This window comes from Camellia sinensis, chromosome 1 (assembly GCF_055761805.1).
Source record: "Camellia sinensis isolate YWXY chromosome 1, ASM5576180v1, whole genome shotgun sequence".
In the NCBI taxonomy this organism is placed as follows: domain Eukaryota; kingdom Viridiplantae; phylum Streptophyta; class Magnoliopsida; order Ericales; family Theaceae; genus Camellia; species Camellia sinensis.
The window spans coordinates 235,198,611-235,211,873 of NC_138961.1; the positions used below are offsets into that span (position 1 = coordinate 235,198,611).

The 13,263-nt window shown below is 31.9% G+C and overlaps 1 protein-coding gene across 9 annotated transcripts; it reads right to left on the reverse strand.

Annotated features, from left to right (window-relative positions):
- Positions 1 to 2,761: 2,761 nt before the first annotated feature.
- On the reverse strand, positions 2,762 to 6,683 carry LOC114312977 (conserved oligomeric Golgi complex subunit 3). Of its 9 annotated transcripts, none has more exons than XM_082869124.1 (8): positions 6,178 to 6,683; positions 5,719 to 5,814; positions 5,116 to 5,198; positions 4,144 to 4,333; positions 3,943 to 3,995; positions 3,648 to 3,702; positions 3,366 to 3,545; positions 2,762 to 3,012 (listed from the first exon to the last, which is right to left on the reverse strand). In XM_082869124.1, exons 1-4 carry the CDS (start codon positions 6,307 to 6,309, stop codon positions 4,285 to 4,287), a joined length of 360 nt encoding a protein of 119 aa, XP_082725250.1. In that variant the 5' UTR covers positions 6,310 to 6,683; the 3' UTR covers positions 2,762 to 3,012; positions 3,366 to 3,545; positions 3,648 to 3,702; positions 3,943 to 3,995; positions 4,144 to 4,284. The 9 variants fall into 9 exon arrangements, 8 of the variants coding, with proteins under 8 accessions (XP_082725250.1, XP_082725256.1, XP_082725261.1 ...); XM_082869130.1 differs by having other exon boundaries at positions 3,943 to 4,003; XM_082869135.1 differs by having other exon boundaries at positions 3,648 to 4,333; positions 6,178 to 6,264; positions 6,481 to 6,683.
- Positions 6,684 to 13,263: the final 6,580 nt, after the last annotated feature.

Genomic DNA, 13,263 nt, shown 5'->3' on the forward strand with positions numbered 1-13,263 from the left:
GGACTTAAATAACCATTGGCCCTCTGATTAGTCACTTTGTGACCCTCTGTCTGTCATGGATCCACTGACATCTTGTTTCTAGTGTGGAGCAAAGTGCTGTACGGGGTTTAGTGCTACACTATTGTGGGAGCCACCTCTAGAGTTCATACGAGCCACCTCTTGAGTCCATGCATCCGTTCTGTTCTGTACCGTGGTTATGATTTCTGGTGTGGAGCAAAGCGTTGTACAGAGCTAAGTGCTACAATATGGTGGAAGCCACCTTTAGAGTTCATATGAGCCACCTCTTGATTCCATACAACTGTTTTGTTCCATTATGTACCGTGGTTATACTTATTTTGTTTATATGATTTCTGATTTTCATATTATATATTCTGTATTTTAATATCAAGCTCTGTTTAGCCCAATAATTATCCAAGGTGAATTTTATACCCTTATGCTCTCAGTATAATATTTCTCACTCTGCCATGTGCATAAGTTGTTTATCAATTTTCAGGAAACAATGCAACTCAGAAATAGATTTTGAAGAGTCTTAGATGTGGGGCTGTGGAATAGACACACATAGCACTTTTATAGTATTTATAATTCTATTTTTCATATGTAAATATCGGCCTTATGAGTCAATAAATTTTGTTATAAAAATAGAAACTCTAATGATTATTTTGGTACCTTCAATTAAATATTTTTTCCGCTCGCGTTTAGTAATTTGTTTAAGAATTGACCGGAGGTAACTTTAGTTACTAGCCATCACAATGCTTAACCCTTGGGTACATGGAGCGCGTCGTGACAAGTGGTATCAAAGCCTAAGTTTTTTAAATTATTTTTATTAAAGTATTAGAGCATAAGACACATGCACAAATAGGATGAAGGAAATGTTGAGCTAGATTACAGGTTATATTTAAATTAAATATTTGTGTAGTAACAATCGTGGTGTCATTAATTTTTGCAATTAAGATGAGTTATTTATTACTTTATATATAATTGTATGTATTTTTCATGCTGAATAATTTGAAAGAAAAAAAAAACAATTACAAAAAAGAAAAATCCATATTATATGTTCCGTAGCGTTTGGCAAAAGAAAATAAAATCATTTTGACTTTTTAAGAGTGGGTTCAAATCTATAATCTTTCAAAATTTATTAAAAAATAAAAAATAAAAAAAAATTATAAAAATACTTATTTTGGAACTATTTCCCATCAATGGAAAGTTCACGGATAAAAGAAATGGAAGTTCATCTAAAATTGTTTCAACTCTTGCATATGATTCTGTCATTTCATTTCTATTCGCTCGTTTAATTGTGTTCTCATTTTATTTATTTATTTATTTATTGGGAAACAAAACCAATGAAAAGTTTTTAAAGTCACCAAATGTTTATCATTTTGGCCCAAAACAGTTTTTGACAAAAAAACAGATTTTGGTACATTTTTTTTGAGGTAATGATTTAACAATATTTTATATCAGATTAATCATCAAATTTGTTCTTGATATATATGTTTATCAGAATGCACAGCAGATAGCTTACACATATCACAAATTTCGAGGACGAAATTTTTAAAAAAAGGGAAGATTATAATAACCCAAAAATTTAAATTGTTCATTAATTTTATATTAGTATTATTTAATTATAAATGAAAAAAGTCCTAAATGTTTAATTAAATATTCTGTAAGAATAAAATAAAATAATTAATTTAATAATGGTAAACGATAAAGTGTAATTTAATTTATATTAGAAGTTATTATGTAATTATTCTATTAATTAGAAGCAATGTAAAATTAAGTAGATAATTATTGAAGATAAACCCACGGATATAGAAAATAAAAAAAGAAGATCAAGAAAGGATAAGCATGCCAGCAAGGTTGGGCCAAGTGGTTGCTTGGGGAGGGGGGCAAATGGATTGGAATAAAGAGGGGCAAGGAAGCACCTATAAAAGGGTGCTTCGATTAGGAAGAAGGGAATTAGGAAGGCGTGAATAAGGATTAAAAATGAGGAGTGTGAGTGAATGGAGAAGTAACCGTAAAAGGATTAATATGAAGGTGAGTTATATTATATCTTGAGTCACCATAATATATTTTATGTATGTTTTGAGTTACCATAATTCATTTTGCGCAATTTGTGTTTTATAAATTATATTATCATTTTGAATTTATGAACCTTATTTTATATAATAAGAAAAACCATGGATATAACTGTTTATTAAAATGTGTTTTGAGTAATTATTTTATAAGTACCACTACGGAGGTCCCATGCCTTGGGGGACTTAAATAACCATTGGCTCTCTGATTAGTCACTTTTGTGACCTTCTGTCTATCATGGATCCACTAACTTTCTGATTTTTGATGTGGAGCAAAGTGTTGTGTGGAGTTAAGTGCTACACTATTGTGGGAGCCACCTCTAGAATCCGTACGAGTCACCTCTTGAGTCCATACATCTGTTCTGTTCTGTACCGTAGTTCTGATTTCTGGTGTGGAGCAAAGCGTTGTACGGAGCTAAGTGCTACACTATGGTGAAAGCCATTCTAGAGTTCGTACGAGCCACCTCTTGAGTCCATACAGCTGTTTTGTTTCGTTCTATACCGTGGTTGTCTTAACCTAAACCCGTCCCTAAAGGTTAGGATCATAACCGCCAATAATCATTAAATTACCTACGGCCTCAGATAGGAAACAAATTTTAAATAATTATATGGGGCCAAAAGCGAAAACAAAAAGATAATATTTGTCCAATAAGCTTGTGCATAAATGGAATGAACAAAAAACGTTTCTTGTATTAATAACTCACACCAAACATACCCACATAAAAAAACATTCTATGTCTGGCTTCATGTAACACTATATTTATACAAAATCATAGCTCATATACAGATAAAGTCAAATATAACCATCAAAAAAAGACAAAAGGGTCAAAACGATAGTTCTGAAACTAAGGCCTCGTTTGTAAGGCGTGTCATGGTCGACTTCACAAACTTGACATTCTTTCTTGGGTTCATTACGGTTAAAGTTGAGCATCCTTCTACTCACCTGCATACATATATAAAAAGAGTGAACGAAAGCCCAATGAATAATACCATAATAAAGAGGTTATACGAATGAGATTTATATTAAGTACATCGAACCCATAAATTTCATATACAAACAGCCTTAGGCGCATTCTGTATTTTTCTTGTACATATCAAACGGCTTTGGGCTCATTTTAGATCATTATAAGACATATCAAACGGTCTCGAGCCCATTGCATCAAACATATCAGACGGCCTCGGGCCCATTGCATAACTTTGTTAGACTCGTCAAACGGCCTCGGGCCCAATTCAAATACTTCAATGTATCAAAGGGCATTCAATTGAGTACAAATTGCCAAATCTAAACATATATACCTGGAATAATTGGAAACATCCTCTTCTCTAATTGTGCTATTAGCTGGAAAAGTCAAGTAGATCTGTCTTGAATCGGGGTTCACCATTTCCAGCCCACCGTTCATCGGAAACTCGTTCTTATCAAGCCGGGATCGCTCGAATTTGTGCATATCCTCACCCATCATCAACGCCGCAGCGGCCCTTCAACATGTAGAGCAAACCAAGTGTAAGTACGAGTGATCACTTCACAAGAGAGTAACATACGAGTTAAATTATGAAAGAATATATAATGTATATATGTACCTTTGGGTATCACTTTGCTGTTGTTGGAAGAGGAGATTCATGCATTTGTTTGCAACTAGAACAGAAAATAGAAGCCATGAGCTAAGAAGTAGCAGCTAACCTCTGTTGCTGTGCTGATTTAGATCTGACAATCGCCTAAAGTTTGCTTCTTAACTTTATGCAATCAACATAAGTTATGGAAAACAGATATTTGGAATAAGCCATGTAAATAACAGTGAATTGAGTAAGAGATTGAAAGCTGAAATGAAAATAAAAGGATTTAAATAACGAACGAATGAGGAGAACTTCTTAATACCTTTAAGAGTAACAATAGTAGTGAGATTGAAGAAAAGAAGCCACAAAAAATCCCTGCAGAACTAAACTAAATCATCTAATTATGGCTAATTTATCATCAAAGAAATCCATAGCAGCTTTAGGAGATGCAAAGGGACTATTAGGGAGGTTGTGTTCCAAGCTATTATGGATTGCATTTCTGTTGATCCAAAAAATAATATACCTTTCTGGTAAATCAATTTCTTCATGCAAATGGGGGCTTTCTTTGCCAATGTCATTGCCATTGTCGTTACTTGCAATTGATGTTTCTTTCTCTTTCTTTTTCTCTTTATGAGATACATTTGCAATCTATTGTAATTGCTAATCACCCGCAGCAGTTATTGCAGCTGCCATTGTGGGGTTGGATCCATTCTCTACAAGAAAACAATAGATTGGCATCAACATTTTCATTTCTCAACTCAACGTTGATTCTACTAAGCATAATAACCACTGTGACCTAAACAAACAATAATTCAAGGTTAACACATTTCTCAGATTGAAATCAAAATGAGAGATACACCTTCTATGACTTCAGGACTAACATGTAAAATTTACCTCCAAGACTGCAATACAAGAACCATTGTAAACAAATAGTTGAAGAATTGATAAACTCTCTTTCTCTCCGTGCTTCATTACCTTCTTCTCTGCCCTGCCATGCCCATGTATTCGTTGGGGCTTTGATAAAGAGATGGACCAATGAGTGAATAAAAGGTCCACACAATTATTCACTCAATAAATTGAAACAAAAAACAAAATGTCAAGAGACAACTCATGAGAACTCTGCAATCCATTAATTTAGTCAAAAGGCATATTTATGCTTATACATGAGAGAGAGAGAGAGAGAGAGAGAGAGATCAAGTGCTACAGTAAACTAATTTCATAGCCAAATGAACAAATATCTCACCTTGTTCCACACCATAAACTTTGGTTAAGCTCCTAAAAATTTGTGTGAGCTTGACCTAACTACCTGGCCACTACTTACCAAGCTCACAAGCCGTGTACTCATTTTTTACATGCTTATACTTTTCTAAAACCTATAATCTCAAATGAAAAGTGTCACTCCATTGTTATTTTTAACTTCAATTTTGAACTTGTCGCTTCCACACAAATATGAGTTGGTGTAATATGAATCCCTTAGATAAAATAGCAACCAAACCTTACGTTTTCCAATTCATCAAAGTACTTGAGCTTACTACGAAGTGCTTCTGCAAATTCAATGAGTCTTTGCTTCTTTATTAGCTGCAACAAAAGCAAGCAACTAAAACAAGTCAAACTAGGGCATTCAACATTGTACACGTATTATTCCATTTTATAAATAAGATAAAATAATCATGTAAGAAACTAGCCATCACTATCTAAGTCAACCTGTGAGATACAATTATCAAAATTGGATTTTAAAGGAAAAAGAAAACACAATAAAACAATTTAACTGAAGCAACCGAAAATGCCACACATATAATCTGACACCCAAAGATTGCTTGTTCCAATGCTAAACAAAAACAGGGCCTATTTCATTAATTATCTAACCATTTGAATATGCTTTGAACTTTTGGCCCTAAAGAAATGTAATTATCTCATGCCATGGTCAGCAGAGTTCTAAGCCTATGCCCTATCATGTTACAAAAGGTCCAAATTAAGCTTTTAACACTTAAAAAAACCTTGAAGCTACACTTTAGAGGGTCAAAATTAACAACAATTGTCACTGGTAATCCTAACCAAGTGAAGTATCAACGTAAAGTGAATAGAAAGGGGTCCATACCAGTCGATCACATGCATCATGAAGAGTTTTGGCCTTTGTTGCCACTACTTGATGCTGTAGTTGTAATTCATTAAACAAATCCAGGGTTTCATCCACCTACAAAAAAAGTTAGTTCAATTAACTGCTTCGTTAATTTGATAAGCAAGAATTAAAACCCAAGAAACGTTCAACCATATGACAAACTTGTATAATTATTAAAAACAATAAATAGACAAAAGTAAACCAACTAGGCCTAGCCTACTTGGCCACCATGCCTTTCTTAGGGCTTAATCCCAATGAGGTCATGGGTTCAATTTCTCTTAGGAGGGTTGAATTGAGGGGGTGCAAGCACTTAGGTGCTTTGCCAAGGGTGGAGAGATTTTCTCCCATACGTGCTAATCTAATAACTAACATTTCCCAATAAAAAAGAAATAGACAAAAGTAGAAAAACATGTAAAAGTGTTTTCATAGATCCTTTACCTGATGGAGTATACCGTCACATGTCTGTAAAAGTGTTTTCGTAGATACTTTATCTGATGTCATAGCATTATATATTTTTATTCCAGGCTGTTTCAAGTAACACCAAATCACGTAAACTTTAAAGCAAGTCATCAAGCCACTGGTGTGGAGCAGTGGTCAGCCTCAAGCTTCAGCACCGACTAACTACAGTGCCCTCAAACAATCAAAGACCGTCCTCCACAAGATGAATTGAACTCAGTGAGGGAGATAAAAGCAAATAGCAGAGAGAGAGGGAAAGCAAAGAGAAAACAAAAAGAAATTTACCGAATCGGCCAGCGGTGAGGCGATCTAAGAGGAGACGATCGTCAGTGACTCGTAGGGCTAGCGGTGGTGGTGATGATCGAGGACGACAGCAATTGGCAACGCTAGTAACAACGAAGGTGATCGACATGGTGAGGAGCAGCAAGAGGCAGACAGAGTTGAATGAGATGTTATGGGGATATGAATTAGGTTTGATTGGGAACTAATTGTTTGTGTGAGAATGTATTTACAATTATTTTGAATTAGAATATATATAATCACACTTATTTAAAATGTGTGATTAAAAAAAATATTATCTCACTTATTAAATTAAGTATGATTAAAAAATCATTTTAATTTTTTTAATCACACTTTTAATAAAAGTGAGATATTTTTAATTCTTCTTATGTGATCTTTAATCACATGTTAATTAGAAAGTGTGATTAAAATATATATATATATATATATATAATTATTCACACTTAATTAACAAGTGACATAAAAAATAAATAGTATCTCACTTAATCAAATTAAGTGTGATTAAAATATTAATCTAATTTTTTTATCACACTTTCAATAAAAGTGAAATATTTTCATTTGTCAAAGTGTAATCTTTAACTATTTTTGTAGTAGTGATTATTTCCATATTCGTATCTATGCGCATTTCATATTCATGATCATGATCATTTTTCATTCAAACGGCCTTTGACCCATTACATTCATATTCAATTGGCCTTTGGTCCATCACGATATTCAAACGGCCTTCGGCCCATCAAAATATTCAAACGGTCATTGGCCCATCATATCAAACAGCCTCTAACCTATCATTTTCATATTCATATTTATGCGCATTTCATATTCATGATCATGATTATGATTCATATTCAAATGGCCTCCAGACCATCACATTCGTATTCAAACGGCCTCAGGTCCAATTCATACATATTAAACAGCCTCGGGCCCATTTTGTGTCATTGACACACATAACAAACGGCCTCAGGCCCATTCGTACAGTTTTCAAGCGGCCTCAGACCGAATTCATTCATATCAAACGGCCTTGGGCCCATTTTGTGTCATTGATACACAGAACAGATGGCCTCAAGCCCATTTGTACAGTTCATACTTGACACACTGTAACAACCCGAAAATTTAAGTTATCCCTTATATTTTATATTAATAGAAATGATTTCAAAAAAAATAATTTTAACTTTATATTATTATTTAATATTATTTTCTAAGTATAATAATATTTTTATTATATTTTTCTATATATTTTTTTTAGATCAAAATACACTAAGGCCTCGTTTGGCAAGAGGCTATTTTAGTCAATTAGTCAAAAAATTACTAAATTAGTCAAAAAGCCAACAACCCATACCAAAAAGTCAAAGATTCTCTTTTCTCTCTACTTTTTGCACATCTTTTCGTAATTAGCCAAAAAGTCATCCCAAACATACAAGTTTTTTTTACCTACCTTTTTAGCCAAATAGCCAAAAAATTACTAAATTAGCCTGTTCCCAAACGAGGCCTAAAATATAATATTTTCGGTACAACTAAGAGGCATGCCCCCCAAGTGGTTTCCAGACTACGCCTCTTGCTGCCCATGTCTCCTCTGTTATGTATATCCATCCATCGTCCAAAAGTATCCTCACTTTTTCCAAACACTCAGTCACTCTCTCTCCCTCTAATTGTTTTGTTTTATATATAAACTTTTGAGTTTAATTTGGAGTATTTGATGGGTCGTAGTGAATGAATGGTAAAAGTTAGAATTAATATTAAGGTGAATTATATTAGATTTTGAGTCACCATAATATATTTTACGTATGTTTTGAGTTACCATATTTATTATATACAAGTTATATTTTTATATGTTATTATAAATTATATTAATATTTTAATTACGTGGATTAATTTCCAAACTTTATTTGTTAAAATGAAACCCATGGATATGTTTGTTTATATTTTAAAGAATATTTGACTATGACCTTATATACAATTATGTTTTGTAAGTATCACCACGAGAGTCTCACGCCTTAGGGGACTTAAATAACCATTGGCCCTCTGATTAGTCACTTTGTGACCCTTTATCTGTCATGGATCCATTGACCCTCTAAATTTCTGGTGTGGAGTAAAGTGCTGTACGGAGCTAAGTGCTACACTATGGTGGGAGCCACCTCTAGAGTTCGTACAAGCCACCTCTTGAATCCGTACCACTGTTCTGACTGTCACTTCTGTGATCTTTGTTCTGTTCTGTGGTTATTGTCATTTACTTACATAATTTCTGTATTTTAGTTTCTGCCACTTAAATGATTTATTTTCCAAATTGAGTTATGTAAATGTTTTGGCTACATAACTATCCATGGTTATTTCGTGTCCCTTATACTCTTGGTATAATATTTCTCACTCTGCCATGTGCTTATAGCTGTTTACCAATTTTCAGGAAATAATGCAATTCAGAAATAGCTTTTGGAAAGTCTTAGATGCGGGGCTGCGGAATAGACACACACAACACTTTTATGATATTTTTCTATGTAAATATCGGCCTTTTTGGTCAATATAATTTTGTAATAAAAATAGAAGCTCTAATGATTATTTTGGTACCCTCACTTAAATATTACTTCCGTTCGCGTTTATTGATTTGTTTAAGAATTGGCCGGAGGTAACCTTAGTTATTGGTCATCACGATACTTAACCCATGAGTACGAGGAGCGGGTCGTGACACATACGTTCATAAATTCATTTGTGATTTAAACAATAGAATTCTCATTCATAATGTAAAATCACAAGTTCAGAAAACTTATACGTGAGTAGTATTAAAAATAGCATATATGAATATATATTTGCTAAAGTATTACTCACAGTGTTCCGCTGCTCGATTCGTCCTTGCACTTGACCCTACACAATTCGTAATACACATAGAAATCGAGTCACAATACAATTCATTCCGTTCTTTAATTCGTTTAATTCTCTTAGGCTTTTTCCAACTCTTTAGTTCATTTATAATGCTCAGCACATGCCTAAGAGTGCTTAGAAGTGAAAGAGAACGAAAATCAAAATATGAACCAGCTTTTCAAAATTTTCTAAAACAGGGAACTCCGCTCAAGCGCAGCTTTAGCCGCTCGAGCAGACTGCAAAATTTACAAAATTTCTGAAAGCTTGATTTCTCCGCTCGAGCGACACTTTCCTCGCTCGAGCAGACATGTCAAATTCTGAAATTTCTAGAATTCTGTTTGAAGCTTAAAACAAATTTCCAAAGGTTCGCTCCATGTATAATACATTTAAATATGCAATGACACTCCCCAAAACATATACATTTAAAGTCATTTCTAACTTTTAGCTCAAATCTCCATGAATTTAACGATTTTAATATTTTTATTTCTTTCTTACAAAGCATAAAATTAAGCTACAAGCTCTTAGAAAAATATTTGCAAGTATAAAATTCAAATTAAAATCAAGTCAATTCTTGATTATCAAATTCTAATTCATAATTAATTTCTTGATTTATCCAAATTAATTTTTCTTCATATCAAACCCAATTTCAAACTCATAAATTCTAAAACAGGAATTAAACTTTCAAAATATAATCTCAAAACTTGGGTTCATACCTGGCTTTTTTAAAAACACACAAACTCTTAATTGATCAAAAAGAATATGATCAACTTTTAAATCATTTACATCAAAATTCCTTTAATTTAAAAGTTGAATTCATTTGTTCATAGACTCATAATTTTTCAAGGCTTAGTTCTTATTTCATCAAAACATGAAATCAATTCTATGAAACCTATGATGCATGTTCAATTAGAGTATAAAAACTTATAAAATTTGTTCATGCATGTAGAAATAAAACTCAAACTCATGCAAGACTACAAAAATCAAACTCAACATAATTAATTCACAATTAAACTTCCGTGAATTTGAACCTAATTCTATTTCTTCATCATCTTGCTAATTTCTTTTTAATTGCATAGAATTGAACCTACTTACTTCTTAATTTCAACTTCTAGATAATTTATCTACAAGATTTGAGCTGTGATTCCTTATCTAAAGTTCTTGATTGATGAGTTTTTTATGCATGCAATTTCAAAATTTTAAATTAAAATGACGACACTTAACATAATTTTTCATGATTATGTATGTAACTCATTTCTTGCTCAAAACCCAATTTCTCTCTAATTTCATAAACATGATTCCAAACCCTTCTCAATCTCAAAATATAAAAAGAAATTCCTACATAAATCAAGCTTGAATTTCATACCTCAAATTTTAATTTCAACAATTAGATTTGATTTCCCCTTTAAATCTTATTCTCTTACAATTTCCAGCACAAAGCTTTCTCTCTCTCAGCTGTGCTCTTCCAGCACAAAATGAATACAAAATGGATACACAAATGCACACTTACACACACAACTTCTCTAGGTGCATTCACACTACACGTGTGCACATTGATCCAAGCTACCAGCACAACACTCTTATACATTCACCCTCAGATTTCTCAGTACACCCACCTAAATTTCTCAGCGCACCCACACCCACAATTCTAGTTTGTTCCATAATACAATTTATGCTTAGGATTAATTTAATTAAGCAACACTTAATCTTAATAAATCTTAGTTAACACATAATTAATTAATCATAACTATTCACAAATCCCACATAATTTAGTTAGTCTAATTTGATTTCCTTTAAAACCCAATTAATTATATTCAAATTTATCAATCTGAATCAGATTTTCAATCAAACTTCCAAAAGACTCCAAATAGTAAATTAAACTTATTATCATCATCAATTTTGATTTCCCAAATCATTTAGGCCTTCAATTTCTGATCAGACTCCAAATTTCCGTCAATAAATTACATATTCAAATTAGACACCTCATAAATAAATTTAATTCGTAATAATCACAATTCTCAATTCTCATAATTTAACTAACTCAATTGACTCCAATTCAAACCTAATTAATCGAATCTCAATTTTACTAAACGGAGTCAAATATTTAATTAAAATCCCAAATGAGTCCGTAATTAAAATTAAATTGATTCAACTTCTTAGTTTCACTTCCTTGAGCCATTTGGACCCTTAATTTCTAATTCCAAAATAAATTTTTAATAAAATCATATACGAATCAGATTCCACCCTTCTCATAGATCCCAAATTAAATTAGGATAACGATTAATTAAAATCTCAAATCTCCTTAATTAACCAAATATACAATATTATACGTGGTAGGGTTGTCACATGGTTATACTTATTTTGTTTATATGATTTTTGATTTCTGTATTTTATATTCTGTATTTTAATATCAAACTCTATTTAACCTAATAATTATTCATGGTGAATTTTATGCCCTTATACTCTCAGTATAATATTTCTCACTCTGCCATGTATTTATAGTTGTTTACCAATTTTTAAGAAACAATGCAACTTAGAAATAGTTTTTGGAGAGTCTTAAATGCAGGGCTGAGGAATAGACACACACAGTACTTTTATAATATTTATAATTCTATTCTTCATATGTAAATATCGGTCTTTTTGGTTAATAAATTTTATTATAAAAATAAATGTTTCAATAATTATTTTGATACCTTCAATTAAATATTTTTTTCACTTTAGTTTAATAATTTATTTAAAAATTAACTGAATGTAATTTTAATTACTGAGTATCACGATATTTAATTCTTAAATACGATGAACAAATAGTGACAATCTAAATTAGGAATGGCCGCCCAGTCGACCTTATCTTACTCATAGAGTTGAGCTGTGTTGTGATTTTATTAAGTTTGATTTTGCATAAAGTATTATAACTCTATCCGATTTGATCCGCTCATTTATAAAATATTAATTATAATTTTATATTATTTTAATCATTAAATAAAGTTAAAAAAAATATAAAGACAAAAAATATATGTACTTATTTGTGAGACTTAAATTAAAATATTTATTAAAAATTATATTTATTTTATTATTGAATATTAACGTTCTAAATTCAAATAATGAATAAAAAGATCTAAATAATTTAATATCTATTTGAGATATAAAAATTAATAATTAATAACTCTTAGTTATTGGATTAACTGGGCGAACTTAGGATTTGAATTCTTTTTAGAATCGAACTTGGAATGACTAAATTTTGGGTTAACACATATCATCTTACTATATAGTTCAAGTCTAACCCCACCTGAGATTTATCTGCTCTTACTATGAATTTATTTTGAAATAATCAAATATATTATTCAAATAAAAAATTAAATTGAATAAATATCAATAACTACATAATCGAATCATAATGATTGATGATATGTTTAATTGCCTCTACAAAATGAATTATTTCAATCACCAGTTTGACATAGCCTACGAAGACTGAGATGAGCCTACGAAGACTGAGATGAGCCTACAAAGACTGGCTTGCTTTGGCAAGCTAGCAAAAAGCTAGCTTTTGGTTTTTTTAGCCAAAAAAGTTAGCTTTTTTACCCAAGTCACTGCCCAAAAAAAGCTAGCTTTTTTAGCTAAAAAAGTCAAAAGCCAGCTTTTTACCAACTTCCCAAAACACCACTAAACACGGTGGAGAGAAGCTTAACAACTGCCACAAGAAACAGTGCATAATAAAAAAATTAAAAAATATAATAAAAAAAAACAATGCAAGCTTGCTAACAATCACTAAAATACAAATAATCCATAATGAAAAAAAAATAAAGGTGGAGAACTCTCTTCTGCCCAAAATCTAAACTTGAAGGAATTTGATAATGTACAGGTGTAGGTGCAGCCTCAGTCATGTGCTGTTAAACCAACTAACTCACGAGCATGTAATAGTAC